At 53.9% G+C, this 20058-nt stretch overlaps 2 protein-coding genes across 2 annotated transcripts in view; one reads left to right on the forward strand and one right to left on the reverse strand.

The window, feature by feature from the left end:
- BAZ1B (bromodomain adjacent to zinc finger domain 1B) overlaps positions 1-13885 on the forward strand; it is a 45130-nt gene extending 31245 nt beyond the window's left edge. The window contains exons 14-19 of the mRNA XM_082294932.1: positions 2975-3122; positions 4660-4807; positions 6980-7098; positions 9374-9522; positions 11187-11290; positions 11818-13885. Of these exons, the coding sequence (XP_082151058.1) occupies positions 2975-3122; positions 4660-4807; positions 6980-7098; positions 9374-9522; positions 11187-11290; positions 11818-12184 (1035 nt within the window). The 3' untranslated portion in view covers positions 12185-13885. The remainder of the gene's footprint in view (positions 1-2974; positions 3123-4659; positions 4808-6979; positions 7099-9373; positions 9523-11186; positions 11291-11817) is intronic.
- A 3735-nt stretch (positions 13886-17620) lies between these two features.
- On the reverse strand, positions 17621-19779 carry FZD9 (frizzled class receptor 9). The gene has a single exon (XM_082294861.1). It carries the CDS (start codon positions 19634-19636, stop codon positions 17882-17884), a length of 1755 nt encoding a protein of 584 aa, XP_082150987.1. The 5' UTR covers positions 19637-19779; the 3' UTR covers positions 17621-17881.
- Positions 19780-20058: the final 279 nt, after the last annotated feature.

The raw sequence follows: 20058 nt of genomic DNA on the forward strand, positions 1-20058 counted from the left end.
TTTGGTGTGGGTCTGTGGGGTTTCCTTTAAGAGCTTCTCTCAGTACATGCTGAACCCTCGTTTGAAAATCAGGTCTTTGCTAGGCTGTGCCGTTGCTGTGTTAGCAGGATAATTTGGGTAGGCAGTAGAAATTTTCGCATTCCTCAGTTCTCCTGAAGTATTTAAACCGCTAAATTTGAATCTTCCATCCTAAGTGCAAGGGCAGTGGGAGGAGGCTGTATCCTGAAAGCTCTCAGCAGAATGGAGTGCTGTAAAAACTCGCCGAGGTCTGAGGCAGAAAGGGCCTGGATCAGCACACTTGCTGTTCCTACAGCAGCGCTGTGTTGTGCCGTACTCCTGTCTGCCTTGCACCTGTAACCATGAGGGCTGTACCTGTAGGGCACACTCAGGGTAGCATCAGATGTACTACAACACAGTCCCAGTGTGTGATTGTGCAGGTCTCCCCCCTCTGAACACTGGCTTTAGTGTCATGCCAATGCCTCTGGAGCATTTATTTGTGTAGTGTGGTGCTTACTTTATCTCATTCAGACTTTTCTAGACCTTTGTGGTAGTACAAGCAATGTTCAACGTTTTTGGGGTTGTTCGTTGGTTTGTTTGGTTTGGCAATTCTTTTTTCCCCTCAGTTTATCTGGAATAAGCTTTCTTTTTGCCAAAGCAGAAAACCTTTACAGATAACCTTGAAAGAGCAGCCTAGTTTTTAGATACAGTTACCTGATGAAAATCCCAGACTGCCAGGCAGACTGTTCTGAAGAAGAATCCCTTGCATAGGCCAAGAATTATGAAACCTTTTGAGCACTGCACTGTGACCACATAGCAGGTAAAATACAGCATAGCCACACTGGAAAAACACAGTCAATGTACGTCCAGACTATAGAGGAAGAATTGCAGCCCTGTGGTATGGGTATTTCTCATTTTCCCTGTGAGAAACAAGTTATGGCTTAGCAGGCACCCGTTTGCTGACATAATTGTCTGTACTAAGGGTTCCTGCTGGCTCAGCTGCATTGCTGGAGCTCACACTGCTGAGTGGCAAAGGATTGCCGTGAGACCTGGCTTGTGGCTGCTCCTGAAAATCAGGCTGGTGCCTCTGTTGATGCAAACATTCCCATTTCCAGTGGCAGTAGCATGCTGGACTGTCCCAGAGCAGGACAGGGAATATGTGACCTCTTTGCAGCGTGACATTGCATCACAACAGTCTGAGCAGAGTGAAGAACATGGGTGGGTTACAGGTAGATTATTGCCCCTCTGACCTGAGTTCAGCAGTGTATGCAGGGGCAGAGTCAGTCTGCACCTGCAGGCAATCCCTCAAAGAGTGGCTTCAAAACCAAGCAATTCCAGTTTCAGCTGTTCCGAGGGATTTCAGCTCAGGTTGCCAGATGAGAGCCTTTCTATCCAGAGGCTTGTCCACCTTTACCAAAGAAGGTGTTTTCTGTTACTCTGATGTTGACATGTGACGGAGGACTTCTTTTATTTTGGGGGTTGTTTTGTTTTCCCTGCTAGATTGCTCCTATCCAATCAGGAGGGGATTTAAGTAACTTCTTCCAGTCTCCTATTTTGCCTTGTTGGCAGCTGGAACTCCCTTGGTACTGGTGCTGCTCAAATGCCACAGTCTCCTGATGCTTGGGAAGCAAGGCTAGAAAATCTGTTAAATTCCACAGACTTGGGGAGAAATATCTCAGCAAAACTTGCCAACAGCTTTTGCAGATTTATCTTGGCCCAGCAGTTATCCAGTATGTTAACAGCAAAACCCATGGAACAGTTCCTTGGAAAATCAATTACACAGTATGCGAAGCACCTCAACAATGTTCTGCAAAAAAATAGCACAGAGCTGTGTAACCTCCACAGTAGGCTGGGCAGCTTTCTGTTTGTCTCCGGTGGTTCTCCAGGATCCACACCAGCAACAACACCAGGGATGTTGGCATTTCAGAACAGTTTGTGTGTTTTTCCAAGCATCTAATGTATGCTGTGCTTCCTCAAATTCAGTCAGAGGAGAATGTGCAACTCTGCAAAACTCCCGGGTTTTGTTTGGCTCCCAAATTGCTGTCAGCTGCAGAGTTTAGATTTTCCCATCTGACACTTCACTGTTTGTTTTTTCATTCTCCTGGGGTAGAACATTAACTTGAATCCTATTATGTCCCTGTCGTGTCTGACCTGTCGCCTCATTGTTGCAGAGCACAGAATTACCATTGGAGTGGGATATCTCTGTGGATAACTTTTGTCCTGCTGCATTTCCGATTTATTAAAATGGTATTTACAAACCTCCTGAGCTGGGTGTGTGGTTTCCCAATGGCCTTGCTCCGTGCAGACCCTGCCAGCTGCCCTGGTGCAAAGCTCAGCTTTGATGCTGTTGTCCTCATTCCCAGTTTCTGGGATTTCAGGTGAACTGAGGCCATCTTGTCTCAGGGAAGCAGCTGGTTTCATATTTGAGGGGTCCAAATGCCTGTGCAGTGTGATTGTAGCTGGTGGCACAGGGTCCCCTCTGCCACCTGAGCAGCTTGGGGACCACGAGGGTGTTGCTGAAATCCAGGTGCCTCTGTGGTACCCACTGGAGGGCAGCACAGGCCACTTCAATCCTCCTTCCACTGTGGTTGCCTGCTGTTCCCTAACTTTCATCCCACATTTTACAGTGCTAGATTTCTGCCTTTTATTTTCTTAGCCTGCCGATTATTTGTGTTAGACCTTCAGAGCAAGAATTTAGTGGAGTTCGCGTAGGTTGATTCAGCCTGACCATGAAATGCAAAACGGTTGACTCTTACAAACAAACTGTCTGATCCAGGGAGACTGGATATGGATAAACCACAACCAAAGACTGGATATGGATAAACCACAACCAGGACTGCTGAGGTGACACAGAAGGAAAGAAATATCAGAGTTGAGCTTTGGTTATGAAGGGCCCCAGCTAAGGGATATAAAAACATCTTTAGACTGAAGTGAGCTGTGTCTGTGCATCGTTGTAAGCTGTTAGGTCTGTCTGCAGGTTGCTTCAGCCATGGAGAAGTGGAAGACAGCAATCCGTGAGGCCCAGACCTTCTCCCGTATGCATGTACTGCTGGGGATGCTGGATGCCTGTATCAAGTGGGATATGTCAGCAGAGAATGCCAGATGCAAAGTGTGTCGCAAGAAAGGTACGCATTCCTGCCCCACGGAATTCCTGCCTGTGCAACAGTTGGATGCTGTCACCTCTCTGCTCTGCTTAGGCAACGTGTCCTTGTAGTCTGTCACTCTGACTGTGGCTGTATTTTAAGTTCTGAATGTCAGGAGTTACAGTCAGCAGCATTGATCTCTCAGAAACATTTGGCCCCGACTCCAGTGAACCATTCTTACGTAACCAGTACGCAGTATTGCAGAGCATTGCAGAGCTGCTATCCCCTGGATGTTTAGGGTACTTGGACAGAAGTCATCTACAAATCCTTCCGGGAATACTTGTGCCACTGTCCATTCCCTAGTTTCATTTTTGGAATGATCTTTGGGTCTCTGAGCCTTGTCAGTTAATCCTGTCTTTTAGAGAAGGAGCAAGCAAGGAGACATTGGGAAGGTTATTATGGGGAAAATGAGGGGGGGGATGTTACTGCTCTGAGGCCAGAGTGGGAGCAGAACTGCTCAGTGAGCTGAGGAAGTCACCAAACTGGTGACAAGGGAATACTTTCTCTGTGTGCACTGTAGAATGAAGGGCTTTAGAGTCTTCCAGGTGGAGGGGGAAGTAGAAGGTGTGCCAGCATAGACGGGGTGCTGGTATTTGTTCTGCCATAACCTCTCCTGTTGGATGGGAGCCTGGAGGAAAGAGCCTGGTGGTGCATTCTGCCTCACCACTTTTATATTTGCTGAAACTGTAGTGGGAAATGAGGGCGGGCAGAGCTCGGGGTACTGCTGGGCAACTTTTGTTCACCAAAAGGCTTTGCCATCCATCCCTTCAGAAAAATAAGGGCTTAACCAGTGCAAAATTCGCCTTCACTGCGGAATCTTGGGTATTCCAAACCAGTGCCAAAACTATCCTACCTGCCGTTGAGAGGAGTTTCTAGGCAGAAGTAAAGGGGGGGGGGGCACGCTCACCTGAGACTAACACGATAGTTTCACAGAAACTAAGAGCTGAGATGTTAGAGAAAGACATGCTGGCAAAGTCCTCTGCACTTTCTTTTTCCACTTCAGTAAAAGAAAGCTGGCTCGGGACTGTTTCCCTGTTTCCCTTCATCAGTGGGAAGCACAGAGAGAGACTAGTCCTGCTGCATACTGATTTTCAGTGTAGCCTTGTTACCCTGAGTAGAAAGAAGATACGGTGTAGGTTAACCAGACTGAACATAGAACAAGAATAGCTGCATTTTTAGCTTACAGCTCTGGGGCATATTTGCAGCAAACTTCTCTTTCCCCATATTTGTCTGGGTGAAACCTCTTTGGTAGGTTTCTATCTTTGCCTCCAACGAAATCCTTGCAGGGCGAGGGACTTCGCATTGGTTTTGTTTGTTTTTAAGTGCTGCTCTTCATAAATACAGTGGTGGGACAGAAGGTAGGATCCCCAAGGAAGGCCATCAGAGAAAGGGTCCCTGTCTTCAGAGGGGACTCTGCATCTTTCCTTTGCTTAGTCTTGCCCTCCAGCATTGCAGCAGCTTCTGCCTCTCAGGTTGAGTGAGGCTGTGGCCTTGTTACAAGTCAGCTGCACTTTCCTAGGTGAGGATGACAAGCTGATCCTGTGTGACGAGTGTAACAAGGCCTTCCACCTATTCTGCCTGCGGCCAGCGCTCTATGAGATCCCAGATGGGGAATGGCAATGCCCAGCGTGCCAGCCTTCGACAGCCCGGCGCAGCTCACGAGGCAGGTGAGTGACCCTCCTGCCCTTAGCCTTGTCACAGCACAGTCCCGGCCCTGTTTTCACAAGACCCAAACCAGCCTGGAGCAAAGCCCCTTAAAAAGGTTTGAAATCACCCAGTTAAAGCAGCACTGGAACAAAAGAAAAGCAGTTTTTTCAGGATGTAAGTTTAGCACACTTGTGTTGTACAAGTTCATGAGTTTTAATAAATAACTCAGGTTTGGAAATGAAAACATGCAAAACACCCACCAAAATTAGGTGCACTAAAGATTGTTGTTTCCTTTGAGCAGCTGGTTGGGTTGTTTCTTCATGTAGTTCGTGGCTCTGCAGTTCTGTGGGTCCCTGGGCTGGGTTACTGGGGTGTTCTTGTAAGCTAGAGCAGACATTACTCCGGGCTGCAGCTCAGTCCCTACTCTGTTACTACAAATCAGGCTACAAAATGCCATTCTAATGGTTTTCTGGACCTGATAACCTTAGCAAGACAGGAGCACCTTATGATGTGACAAAGGGAACATGATTTGAGGAGGTGTGGCAGATATGACTAGTTGCCTCCTGACAGCAAGGGGTTGGATTGGTTTATTTGAGTTGCAAACTGGAACTTAAGCATTTTACAGTGAGTGTCCTGTGCTGGTGGTGGTGACTGTGCTGCATCTCCCCGTGTGTCAGTGACGTGAGGCTGTCGCATGGCACCTGATGCAGAAGCAGCCAACAGATCCTCCCTGGCAGAGCAGCAGCACAATAAAGGTGTGCCAGCCAGTACTGTGCAGGTGGTATATGGCCTTAAAAGTATTAGTTACTCCCTGGACACCATTTAAGAGTTCTTCAGGCTTGTACAGAAATGACAGGGCTGCAAGGCAGCTGTTCTGGCCTGAGTTCATAGTTACTTTGATGTGGCAGAGTCACCTGCAAGCTGCTCAGCTCCTGGCCCAGAGCCATCAGGTGGGGAACACCTCTCCTGTTATCTGCTTCTGCTCTTGTCTTCCTGGCTGAGGTAGGAAAAGAATGTCAGCCTGGCAGATCTTTTACCCCCTGTGCTGTGGAAGTTTTATTCCTTCTATTGCTCAAGATCCTCTTTGTCTAGGGTATTTAGACTCCCACAGCAGCTTTGCCTGTGTCCCCTTTTGCCTGTGCATGCTGGCTTTTAATGGTCTGAATGAGACCCCACCTGCAGTGCTGCCTCCAGCTCAGGGATCCCCAGCACAGGAGGGACATTGACTTGTTGGAGCAAGTCCAGAAGAGGCCACCTAGTTGGTATGAGGGATGGAGCACCTTTTCAATGAGGGAAGGCTGAGACAGTTGGGATTGTTCAGCCTGGAAAATAGGAGGCTTTGGGGTGACCTAATTGCAGCCTTCTGGTACCTGAAGGGAGCCCACAAAAAAGATGAAGAGAGACTATTTACAAGGGGGAATGGCTTCCTTGACATTCTTCCTTGACAGAACGCAGGGTTAAATTAGATATTGGGAAGAGATTATTCCCTATGAGTGTGGTGAGGCCCTGGCACAGGTTGCCCAAAGAAGCTGTGACTGCACTGTTCCTGGAAGTGATGGAGCTTGGAGCAACCTGGTCTAGTGAAAGGTGTCCCTTCCCATGACAGGGGGACTGAAGCAAGATGGGCTTTAAGGGCCCTTCTAACCCAAACCATTCTATGATTCTATGAATGATTGAACAGATACAGGTGAGAAGCCAGAATGTGCTGGGCAGGGAGTCTGGGTGGCTTCTGACTTCAGAACATGAGGAGCCTGATGTTCTGTTCACCAATCTGTTTCCCATAGTATAAGGAAACCAATCTGTTTCCTTTAGTATAAGGAAAATAGTCCAGCAGGAAGAAGACCCCTGTTGAAACTCTTTAGGCCTGGCCTGCAGACCTGGGTAAATAGCAGATCATCCTCTCAGGGAGGAGTAATTACACAGCAGTCACAGTCTTAAAATCTGCTGCCCCATGGCCATGGTGTCTCGAATACCAAAAAATACCCAGATTCAGCTGTTGGGAATTTTCAGCCCAGACGTTTAGCCAGGGAAGTGCCCTTTGAGCTGTAGCTTACAACTTGTTACTCTGGAATACAGCAAATTGCCTTGGGCTGAGCCTGGTGTTTGTTGTACAGCCCAAACAGTACCAGGGGCCTGGGGCCACCGGTGCCCAGGCTCTTGTACCACAAACATGTATACCTGCCTTTCTCTAGGAACTATGCAGAGGATTCTGCTGAAGATGAAGGTGAAGAAGGTGAGGAAGCTTCTGATGAACCAGATGCTGAGGAGGAAGAGGAGGAGGAAGAAGACTATGAAGTTGCTGGACTAAAATGTAAGGGTTTGACTGTGTCGGGAAATAACAGAAAATAGTAACCCTCTGCTTTCAGTGTCTGAAATACGGATCCTATTTGGGACTTGTGCTTTTCCCCATGCAGACCAGGTATAAGACTGGGAGATGTCACAGGGGAAGGCTGTGGCTGTGCTGTGGTTACTTGGGGAGCTGGAGTGAACCCGTGGTCATTTGTGATGGAGTCAGCACTAGCAAAGATTGAAACTGCTTGCTGCCCAGTCACTCCCTGGGAATAGTGATGACACTGTCCCAAGGGCTGAGAAGGGTCAGCAGAGATTGCAGTGGGGTGGGGAGGTCAGCAGAGCCAGGGCAGCACCAGCAGTTCCTGGGATTGGCAGTCTCTGCGCCTACAGGATTTGTTGTACACTGGAAGCTGTTCAAATGCTTATGGAGCTCTCACCACAGCCCTGTCTCCTTGCTTTTCTTTTTCCCACCAGTTCATAACTCCTTGAGTGCAGGACTTCTATAGTGATTTGGCAAGGAAGCATTTTGAAATAGGAGGACTGGCACTTCGTCTCTTTATTCCAGTGGGAAGGCACAATGCTCCAGGTGTAGTGTGGCCTGGACCACCAGCACCCTTTGGTTGCGTACAGAGACCACTTGGGATTCATAACTGGAGCATTCCTGGGCAACTGGGAGGAATTAAAGACTATTTTCTAGACTCCTCAATGTCTGCTTCTTCACCTAAACATATTTAGTATGTGTATCCACTTTGGTTTTAGGGGAGTTTGATTCAGTCTCAATTGGGCAACTTGCTGCACTGAAAAGCTCAGTCTGAGAATGGCACACTGCCAGCATTTGCTTTCTATCAAACTGTCCTTGACTGACATAACGTTAACTGCAGGTTGTCTTTAAACAGGGCAGGTGGAATCCAGGGACTGGGACCCAGAGGATTATCCCATGTTCTTTTGCGGGTTTCCATCCAGGCCTGAGCCTTTATTCCCTTGCTTTATTCTGGTTTCAGGCTCACAGATACCACGGCTATGCACGCTGCTTGTTGTCCTGTGGCATATCCATGTCCACACTTGGAATGTGTTCAGCCTTGTGTTGCATGGCCAAGGCAGGAGCTGAGCCAAGCTTTCCAAACAATAGCAAAAGAGGGTTACAGTCACTAAAAATAAAGTGCTAAATGCAACCCCTGGCTTTAAAGAGCATTAGCATGGAAAGGTCACTGTGGAAAACTTTTGTTTTAATAGAAAAGTCACATTGATCCTCATGGCGTTTATCCTGAGGGATCTAACCTAGAATGTTGGATTGTCAGACATTTAGCACGTGCTGCATGCTTAACACACAAGCGGAGTGACAGCAGGCGGACGTCCCGAGGTCCCGCCACACGCCCAGCACGGGGGGCCCAGCACGATGATTTATGGGACAGGGCTGGATCAGAGGCTGCAGCTGAGGTATCCAGTGTGCTGGATACAGCTTGCTCAAGGGTTTGGGATCAGGTGGAAGGGGTTTGACTTAGGAAGGCAAACATATTCTCCTCATACAGAGGGTCATGGGAGAAACTTAAGACAAGGGAGTGCGTCAGCATGCTTGCATTGCCACCGGTGTGGAGCTCTGACAGGCAGACTCACACAGGCAAGTGCCTTTCTGTAGGATGTAATGTGGCAGCCCCAGTCTTGGGGAATAAAATCCCATTGTTTCCCACTTGCAGCACGTGGAGCAGCTCCCAGCTGCAGTAACTCGACACTCCCCCTGCACACAGTTCCCTTCTCAGAGGCCTTACCAGCTGGCTTATCCCACTGTGTGGGCTACTTGGAAAAGTACCCATCCCAAAAACAGTGAGGAGCAAAGGGGCAGCAGGAAACAGGAAACTCCAGGTTTCTGCTCCTGGTGCTTTCAGAGGGTGTGTTGCAGTGCTGTTTTGACACAGCTGGCTGTCCTTGCATTGCTTCTCTGTCTCTCCCTCAAGCCTTGATGTTGTTGGGGTCTCTTGGTGCTGCAGGCAGAGGGGTTTGCTGTGACCTGCAGTGGATGATCCCGGAGCTCCCAGGTCTCCCTCGGAGCTTGAGGATCTGCTGTGTGTGAGTACTCTTTAGCAGCAGGCTTTTGCTAGCCATGGCCTCTTCGGGCAGGAGGTGATGACCCACAGATCCCCTCTGGAGAAGGTGTGAGAGCACAGCTGACATGAGGCCGGGTGGTCCCTGGGCTCACCAGCCTGAGTGAGGCTCAGCCTGGTGTGGGAGGCAAAGGGCTGGTGGTGTCTGCTTCTAGATGCACCCAGTCCTCTAAGCCCATGGCTTATCTGTTTCAGTGAGGCCCAGGAAGGCAGCCCGGGCCAAGCAGGGCTCCATGTACCCCTCGAGGCAGGGAAGGCACCAGAGGAAGAAGCAGGCACTACACCCTGTGCGGGGACCACGGCAGCGCACAGCACCTGTCAACGGCGCAGACATCGATGAGCTGGTAAGAGCCAAATTGCTCCCTGGAGACTGCTCACATCATGGGTTATAAACCAAACAGGTGGCACGCTTCCTCCCTCCCCTTTGCAGAGAAATACCCTGAGTCCTGGTGGAAGCCCAAGCTGGGCTGGGTTAACAAAGAAGACATATCCTTAAGGGCCCGCTGCAGATGGAGTACAGATATGCCAGGCATCCCTCCCCAGCCACTTTCACACATTGTCCCCTTGAGCAGCAGGCAGCCTGCAGCTTGTTAAAGGGTTTTAAATAGTATCCATATGTCTGTGGAGAGGTGGGGGAACTGAGGGGGGTCCTGGATGGCCAGGGAATGCCAGCAATGCTGGACCCTTGCTCCCCAGCCTTGGCTGTTTTCTGACAGTTGTTGTCCGTATGGTCACTCCCCAACTTTCAGGACATAATTTGGCTGGTTTAGGTTTCACTTGACATTTAAAGAATAAAACCATAGGCTCCTGCACAGAGCAGTCTGTGCATGCTGGGCGGGGGGAACTGCAGCGACTGTCTCTGGGGAGCAGCATGCAGTGGGGGATATGTGAGGATACTCCAGCCCCACAGCCACATCACAACACCCTGCAGATCTGCCGTCTGTCCCGTGACAAGCACTAGCGGTGCTGGTGTGTCCTGTCACTCCCCTTTTTCATGGTCTGTGGGCTCACTGCTGTTCATGCTAGGTCTGGGGGACTGGCTTGTGGTCTGTGTTAACACACTGTAGGGCAAGCAAGCCAGCACAGAGGGATATTCCAGTGGGGCAAATCTTACTGGAACAGCTGGGTCAGGGTCTCTGACAGCACACTGGCTCAGAGAAGAGGACTCTGCCAGGATTTATCATTTGTCCTGGGAAGAGACCAGAGCTGGGTCAGAATAGTTAGTGCCCTTTGCTGTGGAGCCTTCCTGTCATTCAAGGTTTCCTCGGCAGTGATGGCCCATGAGCTGTGCTCTGCGAGCTGAGGGGATGTCCCCATGCTGGGCGTGACCTGTGCTGAGTCCCTGGGCACACAACTGACCTTGTGCTGAGCCTGCACAGGGACAGCAGCACTTGGGGCACCAGCTGCTCCCTGGGATTTGAAATGGCACAGCCAACTCTGCCAGGGCAGAACAGCAGCACAAGTGCTTCTCCCTATGCCGCGGGTGCTGCCTGCCACAAGCACAAGAGAAGGCAGGGAGAGGGAATTCACATTCTCCATTTGCTGGTATTTATTTTTTGGCTGCTTGTTGTGGCCATATTGTCTTTGAACTTACTTTGAAAAAGCCGCCTGCCACCAGAGGAGAGCTGGGCAGTTCGTGAGCCATTCCCATCAAGCTCCTGAATGGGGCTCCTGTCCTGAACCCAAGCGGCTGCTGCATGTCATAATCACAGAATGGCCTGGCTTGGAAGAAGCCCCTAAATGCATCTCATTCCAACCCCTCTGCCATGGGCAGGGACACTTTCCACTAGACCAGGTTGTTCCAAGCCCTGTCCAGCCTGGCATTGAACACTTCCAGGGATGGGGCAGCCACAGGTTCTCTGGGGAGCCAGTGACAGCCCCTCACCATGCTCACAGGGAAGAAATGTCCTGGCTGTGCTAAGAAGCAGCTCCTCTGGCCTCAGGGCTGTTTGCTGAACCCCAAAGCCTGTAGGTTCCCCCTTTTTACCAACACCCTTTGTGTGGGCAGGTCCTTCAGACAAAGAGGACAGCGCGTCGCCAGAACCTCGAGCTGCAGAAGTGTGAGGAGATCCTCGGCAAGCTGATCAAGTACCGCTTCAGCTGGCCCTTCAGGTGAGGGCAAGTGGCGTCCTCCTCCTCTGCGGGCAGGACTGGCCGCAGGCAGTGTGGGGCTGTGGGCTGGCTGTGGCACAGTCCTGCCAGATCCACCTGGGAGACTTAGGCTTCCAAAAGCAAGTCATGTGTGGGAAGAAGCTGCTCCAGAAGAAGCCACCATGTTCTCAGTCTTCAGCTGGACTGAAGACGTGATGCCCTTCTGAGGTGGCAGGCAAGGGGCAAGGAGGTAGGTGTTCTCTGCCGCCTCCAGGATTTTTGGAGCACTGAGGTGCTATGACTGAGGGAAGGTATGACCTTCCCCATGCCTGAACCGGCTCCCTGGGCTCCTGTCCTTCCCATTCCTGTGCCATAGGGCTGATGTGCCTGTAACACATCATGTTGAGGTACTGCTTGGGCTTGTTGCACCACCGTGGGGCTGCAGGTCAGGGGTGTCACAGGGGTGAAGGGTTGGGGGGACCCCACTTCTCTGCAGTGGTGCTGGGGTCGGCATTCCCTTCCTATCCCTGTGGCTCTTCCTTTGGCAGGGAGCCAGTGACCACAGAGGAAGCTGAAGACTACTTTCAGGTCATCAGCAACCCCATGGACTTCCAGACTATGCAGAGCAAGTGCTCTTGCGGCAATTACCGCTCCGTGCAGGAGTTCCTCTCTGACATGAAGCAGGTGTTCTCCAATGCCGAGCGCTACAACCAGAACGGGAGTCATGTACTGTCCTGCCTGGAGAAGACAGAGCAGTGTTTGATTGACATGGTGCACAAACACCTGCCAGGCCACACATATGTGCGCAGGAAGCGCAAGAAGCTCTCTGCCAGGTGCCAGGGACTGGAGGAGCAGGAAGGGGACAGTGAGTCAGAGCCCCTTGAACATTCCCGGGGGCGAAAAAGGAAGAAATGAGGGATGGGGAGGCTAGGGGGAGAGCCAGAGCTGGAGCAGGCCTTCTGGTGCTGCCAGGCAGTCGGATGGGTTGTCTGGAGGGAGTTGAGAAGCAGCGGGCACTTCTCTATTAATCCAGCCTTCCCTTGGGCCCATCCTAGTTTTAATTTTTCTGCAATTTCCTCAAATATTTCGTCATCCATTAAGTGGCGATGACTTAATGCTTCCTCCAAAATCCACAAAGCTCTTCACGAGTCTGTCCTGCCAGGAGGGGAAGGTGGGAGGGCAGGGGGAGGGCCTAGCCAAGCTTGGCTGGGCAGAAGAACACCAAGCCTGCTCCAGCTCAGGCACTGTCGGTTTCCTGGAATGAATCGCTTCCTCTCCTCTGCAAGCCGCTGGAGCGCCGTGGGACCGTCTGCTGCCAGTCATGTGAGCACACCAGCCTCAAGCTGGTGCAGGGGTGGGGTCGTGTTGCTCCACAGAAGGACTGGGTGCCATCAGGCCAATGGGCTACTTGGGCTTGTATGTATATATTTATATGGTGTTAATTCTGAACCCTGATGCCGGGCTGCGTGGGGCGAGCAAGCACTTAGGTGTACCGCGGTCCGGCTTTCACCAGCGTCCCAACACCACTGCTCCAGGGTGCTCCTGCTTTCCCTTGGGGAGCAATCCCTGGAGGTCTCAGTCCAAGGAGGGCTCTGAGCTCAGCTCCCCACCTGTACATGCCACCTGGACCTGCATGCGGTCATGCAGCCCTTTGGATGCCCCGAGTGCCAGCAGCAGACTGGAGAGTGTGACTGTCTGCACAGCCCAAGGAGAGGTCCAAGGCCAGGGGAGCAGCAGAAACATGTGCTATGTAACTTTTTAAATTAATTTTTTAGTTGAAAGTGGCTTGTTTCTAGCTGTGATCTTGTACAAAGAACACCTGTAAGATACCCTTGTCTTGCTTTGGCACATGTACAGTTTATATAAAATCGTGTTTGCTTTATATTTTCCCCCTCTTTAAAATTCATTTTCCTACCAGTAGCAGGAGTTACATCAGGGACTTTGGGGGGAGGAGAGGGGGATCCCAGTCCCTCTCAGCCACAATCTCATGACATTTTCTAGTAACACCCTCGTTCCTGTGCCATGGCCCAGCACCAGCTCCTGCTGTCCCACATGCTGACTTTTTCCCTAAGAAAGAGGTTTGTTTTCTCATTCTCTCTTCCTCTCCATCATGACAGGTTTGGATCATACAATCAGGGCTTGAACTTCTTATCCCAGAATTGTTTGATTTGGAATAAATGGGCTACGGGGCTGTTCAGTGCTGGTTTTATAACAGAGCAGAAGCAGCTGTTGTAGCTCCTGGGATTTGAGAAGAAAAGAATCATTGATTACAAATTGCAGCCTAGTTTTGTGAACTTTTTAGGTTTGGGGTTTTTTTAAACAGGTATTTGTTTTCAGTTCTGGACTGTCGATGACTGCAGATGAGGCAGGTTTCCAGCCCCTTCCCTCTCCCCAGCCTCACGCCCTGCCCCACAGAATAGCACTGATGTTTGTATCTCGCACGTCCCTTCAGAGGCTGTTTTGTCCTGTTTCCTAGAGAACATTTCCTGCAGGTCCTATATGGTGGAACCTTTGGAACTGCACGTTTTCTAAAAATCAGTGTCATTTGGGGGGAGGGGGTTTCTGCAAAGGGCTGTACTTGTAATAAATTGGAAACTTAAGAATAAACATTATGTACTTGTGTTTGTAAACCTGGCTTGTGTGAGTTCTTTGTGGGTCCCTGTGTTGGTGTGGGATTGTCTGAGACGGCTTGCCTCTGCCTTCCCAGAGCTGCCATTGGACATTTCTGGAGGGCAAATGGAGCTGTGGGGTAAGGGAATGGTAAGTCAGGATCAGGTCAGCTTCTGAGCCTGTGCTGGTGTGTTCTCACCCTCCCCAGGGACAAGGGAACAAGGCTGTGCTCTGCCTGTCCCTGGAGTGGGGAGTAGTCCTTGGTCTTTGTCCCTTGCATGTTGCCAGTGTGCCAGTTGTCCGTCCTCCTGTTCCATTCAGGGTGGCACTGGGTACCCCTGGAGGGACTGTGAAGGGTGATGGGGAGTTGGGATGTCTGCTCTTTCACCTCCCAAAGCCTCTTCCCTCCTCTTGGGGTGTGTTTTGCAACCAGAGCCATTCTTGCAGTAAGGAGTATTGCTGCTGTGTCCCAGGCCCCCATCCTGATCTCCAGCAGCCCAGAAGGGACACTTGGAACTCCAAGGGCAGCACGGCTGGAGCAGTGATGCCCCAGTGCTTGTGACAGCTCACAGCTGTGATACAAAGGGTTTGGCCAAAGCTTTTCTTGTTTCTGCCAGGAGGGTGAGGGTTCCTGGGTGTCTTCATCCTCGTTCTCACTCTGGATCTGAGTTGGGAGTGCTCCACCACGCCCCATACTGCTCAGCGGGGAAATCCTGATGGGTTTGAGGGCTTGAAGGCTCTCGGCAATGGACAGATGCTGTTTTCCCTGGAGAAGCCTCATCCCTTCTCCACAGGAGGTGGTTTGGCTTGCTGTCCATGCAACAGGGCCTGGGTGAATCTGAGTGACTGGGACATTTCCAGACCTCAGCACGGAGATCTCGCAGCAGCATCTGCTCCAAGACCTTTTTGGAGACTTGCTTTTTATAGCAGTCCCTCCATGGCATCAGTGTCCTGTGCAGGGCTATAAATAGCTGTCCTCACACCTGGCAGGGCAGTGTGGGGGCTTGGCGGGCAGCCGGGGCCCTACTACCACCATCACCAGCCCTGCTGCACCCACTGCCTGCAACAAACACTGGGGGCTCCTGTGATTGCTGGAGTTCCAGCGTGGCCTTGAGAAAATGAGGCCCAACTTTGGCCCCCTGGGTTTCCTCATAGCTTAATTCTCAATAATTAATTAATAGTCTAGGTAATGGGGTTTTGAGCACATTCCCAGAGCTTAGTGGCCTTCCTTTTGCTACTCAAACCTGGAGGGAGTGTCCATCTATGTGAGGGTGGATAACCTCCATGGCTCAGCCAGGAGTGACGAGACTCCTCTATGCTGAGCTGGATGGACCAGGACCTCAGGGTATCCTGGGCCCATTCTCACCCAGCTGGCAGCCCCAGCTCAGCCTCTGTAGCCATCCTATCCCACCCTCTGCAGCCATCCCACCTCAGTCTCCACAGCCACCCCAAGCCAGGGGCTGCCCTGTGGGGCCTGGGCAGGGCTGAACCCCACTTGTCTCTTGCTGGGGGGCTTCATCGGAGGCAGGTGCTTGGTGCCCTTGGGGCTGCTCTGAGGAGGATGGAGATGGGATGCAGGGATGAGCTTGGGGGGGAGGGGGCAGGGGTACAGAGGGAGGCTGAGCCCCACAGCACGGGGTTGAATGAAGCTGTGACTAAGAGCCAGTGGTGTTCCTGGGCCAGTCCTTCCATGTGACAGCTCCGCTTTGCAACAGGCTCTGTGGAACTGTGTCCCGGCCATGCTCAGCTCTCAGGACTGGCAGCCTTCAGTGGAGCCAGCTGGGCTGCCGAGGCCGATAGTGGGCAGTGGTGGGTGCCGCTGGCCCCTCTCGGGCCCGATAGCAGGGGCCTGTTGGGACGGGTTATCTGGGTGAGCGCTCCAGAGGCAGCCGCTCCTTGGCAAGCGCTGGATGCTCAAGGGCAGCCTTGTCACCAGGGGTGCCGCCAGCCGGGCACCAGCACTGGGCCGCGTGCCTGGCGCACAAGGTGAGCCGAGCTGGCTCTGAGCTTAGCACCCGGGGCAGAACACAGGGAGAACATGTGGCCCTGTGCCCCCTTCCCAGGCAGCCCCCACCCAGAGCCATGCCCAGCTCCCCAGCTGGACTTTGGAGCCTGTCCCGCAGCCAATATTGACTCTCCTGCCCCAGGTCACAGCCCTTTTCTCTGCCCAAAACAAACCTTCCTGTGGCAGTCAAGGGAGCTCCAGAGGCTGCAGCCCACCAGTGCTGGGGACAGGTGGGGTCCTTGCCCTGGCACCATCATCACCACCAGCCTGGGGAAGGGCCTGGATGCCCACCAACACAGCCAGGGGTACCCAAACCTGGTGAGAGACCCTCGGTGTCCCCCCAGTGACACCACATGGGCACTGGGGGCTCCTTTGCACCTTCACACCAGCTCACGGGGGAGGAAAAGGCTTTTCTCAGCTCAGTGACGCGACTTTTCCTGCCTTCCTGGCATGCCGGGGGTGGCAGGGAGAAGATTAAAGGTGCTTCACCGCATCAGTCCCCGCAGCACAAAGCCCTGGCACAGCTCGATGGTGGGTGAGGGGCCCCTACTCCAGCCCCTGCCCCCACTCCAGCCCTGGGGCGGAGTCTCGCCCCTGTCCTCCAGCCACAGTTTGATAGTCTGAGCCCTAAGGGCTTCGTCAGAACGGGGGCCGAGGGCTGTTGGGGTGAGCAGTGAGTGCCAGGTTGGATGCTGGAGAGAGGGTCTGTTGCTGGGTTGTTGCTACCTGGGCAAGGGTCGACCCTCCCTGGGGCCCAGCGCTGCCCAGACTGCAGGCTGGCTAATTAACAGGTAATGAGATGATGGACAAGTCTAAGCCTCACTAGAGCTGTGTTGCCCCTACAGCTCCTGCCTGCCACAGGCGCTGCGCTGCCTATGCCCCTGTCACAGCCCTCTGCCTGCTTCTCTTCCCTAGCACTGGGAAGCCCCGGCACATCCCTGGGGACAGCCGGGCAAAACAGCCTCACCAAACCCCTGCAGAGACGAGCTGGCCCCTGCCAGCACCTCAGGATGTCTCGGGGAAGGGTGGGCAGTTCCCCTTCTCCGAGCCCCAGCAGAGTCACCCTCCTGTCTGCCCTGTGCCCGCCAGCCCCGGCTCCCCCCGCCAGCCCCGCCAGCACCAGCTGAGGCTTGAATTTCCCTCCGGACAATGGGGAAGGCGAGCTGGGATTGTAACCAGAGCGGGGGATAAATAAAGCTGCCCAGAAGTTTCCATTACCCGCACCTCGGGCTTCTGCGGGGGACATCAAAGCTGAGCCCTCTCTGCCCCAAGGTCCCGTGCCCCCAGCCCATCTCCCTGGCCCCTGGCCTGCCCCCTCAAAGCCCCTCAGCCGGGCACCGAGGCTCCGACACAAATCACCTTCAGAGCATGGAGTGGAAAAGATGATTCGTAAGTGTGACAGCACAGGAAAACCCTCCTCCTCCTCCTCTTCCTCCTCCTTCTTGCCGGGAGGTAGAACCGGCCCCAGGGAAGCCACGGAGGGGAACTGGATGGAGGCACCCGCTGGTACCATGCTCCTGCCAGAGAGAGGCATGGCCCGGTATAGCTTGGCCCGACCCAAAAGCCCCTAAACTGGGGGGGGGGAGGCTCTTGGGGGAGCTCTTGACCCCCTGGAATCCCCACAAACAGCACCAGGCTCGGATCAAATAACACATCCAGGGTTTATTGTTTTTTCCATTCCTCGCAGCTAATGATCAAAAAAAAAAAAAATTTAAAATAAATTACAGAATTAAATAAACACGGATGGATTATTCCTCTCCCTGCCCCATCCCCACCATCCCCCAAAGAAAGCGTTAGAAGAGTCACTGGATTTGGCAACAGCAACAACAAAACAACCTCTAGGAAAAAGCAGCTACTTGTCAGTGAGTGGTGCTGGGGGGGGTCCCTCAGCCTCGCCCCCCTAAACCTGGGAGTGTCCCTCCTGCCCCCACACAGCCCTTGCCCTTGCCCCTTACCCGTGAGACCACTTCCCCTGGCGTGGGAGGCAGCCCTCCCCTCTAGACGTGAGTCGGGTTGTCCAGGTACGGGTCCGTCTTGGTCATGTGCAGCATGACTGTGGGGGCTTTGTAGTGGCAGTGGCCCCCGCCACAGCTGACCCCGCTGCAGGGCTTGCCCCGCGTCCTCATGCCCAGCCGCCTGTTGCACAGGCTCTGCCAGGTCTGCAGCGTTTTAGAGCTCCACACCCACACCCCACTGGTGATGCCCACCACCAGCGACATGAAAATCTTTAGCATGAAGACAGCCACAGTGGGCACCGAGGCCTCAAGGGAGCAGTTGGCGGCACGGCGGCCGGGCAGGCGCAGGCAACCGCGCTCCAGCGCCCGCAGCGTCCAGTAATCCATGTTCAGCCGCTCATAGAAATAGCAGACTATGACACAGGTGGCGGGGACGGTGTAGAGGATGGAGAAGACCCCGATCTTCACCATCAGTTTCTCCAGCTTCTCTGTGTTGGTGCCGCCCGTCTTCATGATCTTCCGGATGTGGAAGAGGGCAACGAAGCCAGTGAGAATGAAGGAGGTGCCGATGACCAGGTAGCAGGAGAGGGGGATGAGGACAAAGCCGGTCAGGGCGCTGACGTCCATGCTCCCCACATAGCACAGCCCCGTGAGCTCATCCCCTGCTACCTTCCGCATGGTGAGGATGACAATGGTCTTCATGGCTGGGATGCCCCAGGCGGCCATGTGGAAGTAGCTGCTGTGGGCCTCGATGGCCTCATGTCCCCACTTCTTCCCGGCAGCCAGGAACCAGGTGAGGGTGAGGACAACCCACCAGAGAGAGCTAGCCATGCCGAAATAGTAGAGGATGAGGAAGACAATGGTGCAGCCTGTGCTCTCCAGCCCCTCCTGGATGATGTAGAGCTCACCATTCTCCCGGTCGCAGGCGATGTTCTCGGCCCCAGCCACAGAGCGGATGATGAAGGCCACAGAGTAGACGTTGTAGCACATGGAGAGGAAAATGATGGGCCTCTCAGGGTACTGGAAGCGGTGGGGGTCAAGCAGAAAAGTGAGGACGGTGAAGGCAGTGGAGACAAAGCAGAGGGTGGACCAGACAGCCATCCAGATGAAGGCGAAGTCCTTGTCCTCCCGGGACCAGTACACATCCACCCCGGGGGAGCACCTGGGTGCACACGAGAGGCTCTTCTCCACGTACTGGAACTTCTCAGGGTTGTCGCAGGCCCCCAGTCCATTGGGTCCCTGTCCCTCAGTAGCTGTGCCAGGTGGCCAGGGCCGGGGGGCCACGGGCAGCATCCCCTGTCCCTTATGTGGCTCGGCAGCCGAGGCATTTTCAGGGGCCTCCATGCAGAGGGCATTGGGGTCGTTCTTGGTGGGCAACCTGCCGCAGTCAAGTGACTCAGGCCAGCCGAAATTGAACTGTTCCATGATGGGGACGCACTTGTGGCGGGCCTGCTCACACATGGGGCGGCAGGCAGGGATGCTGGCGCTCACCTGGTCAGTGCACATGGGTGCGTAGAGGGAGCAGAGGAAGAAGCGCAGGTGAACGTGGCAGCCGTACTCCACCAGCGGGGCGAACTCATGCAGCTTCAGGGCGGCCTCACGCTGGCTCTCGTGCCCCAGCAGGTTGGGCATGCGGGTCAGGTTGTACCCGATCCCCCGGCACATCGGGATGTCCACGGGCTGGCACCGCGCCGCGCGCCCCCGCGGGCCCTCCAGCCCCGCCAGCTCCAACCCGCGACCGCCCACCCCAAAATGCCACAGCACCCACAGGGCCACCCGCAGCCGCGCCGCCGCCATCGCCCGCCGCCCGCACCGGCCCCGCGGCTGCTACAGCTCCGCCATCGCCCGGCCACGCTGCCCTTGCCGCCACGGGGCCGATCGCTGCGGTGCTGGAGGCGCCGCGCCGGGGCAGCCCCCGGCCCCGGCCCGCGCCATGCGGCGGCGGCCCCGCCGAGCGCCCCGCGCCGCCCCGCGCCCGCCGACACCGGCAGCGCCCGCCGAGCGCTCCCGCCCCGCCCCGCCCCGCTGGGCGTGTCCGGGGGGGCGGACGGGACGGGGAGGGGCGGGGGGCGGGACCCACGCGGGGAACAGGCACTGGAGCTCCCTGGCACTGGGGACACGCGGGCGGGGGAAACGCAGTCTCCCCCCCCCCCCAGACACACACACACAAACACCTACACAGGTACAGGTGCACACGTGCGCACTCGTGCACACACTAA

Source organism: Coloeus monedula (genome assembly GCF_965178545.1).
Source record: "Coloeus monedula genome assembly, chromosome: 20".
Lineage (NCBI taxonomy): Eukaryota > Metazoa > Chordata > Aves > Passeriformes > Corvidae > Coloeus > Coloeus monedula.

Bases quoted from the DNA above. Each gene is read 5' to 3' on its own strand.
- FZD9 (XM_082294861.1), bottom strand. From the start codon at position 19,636: ATGGCGGCGGCGCGGCTGCGGGTGGCCCTGTGGGTGCTGTGGCATTTT.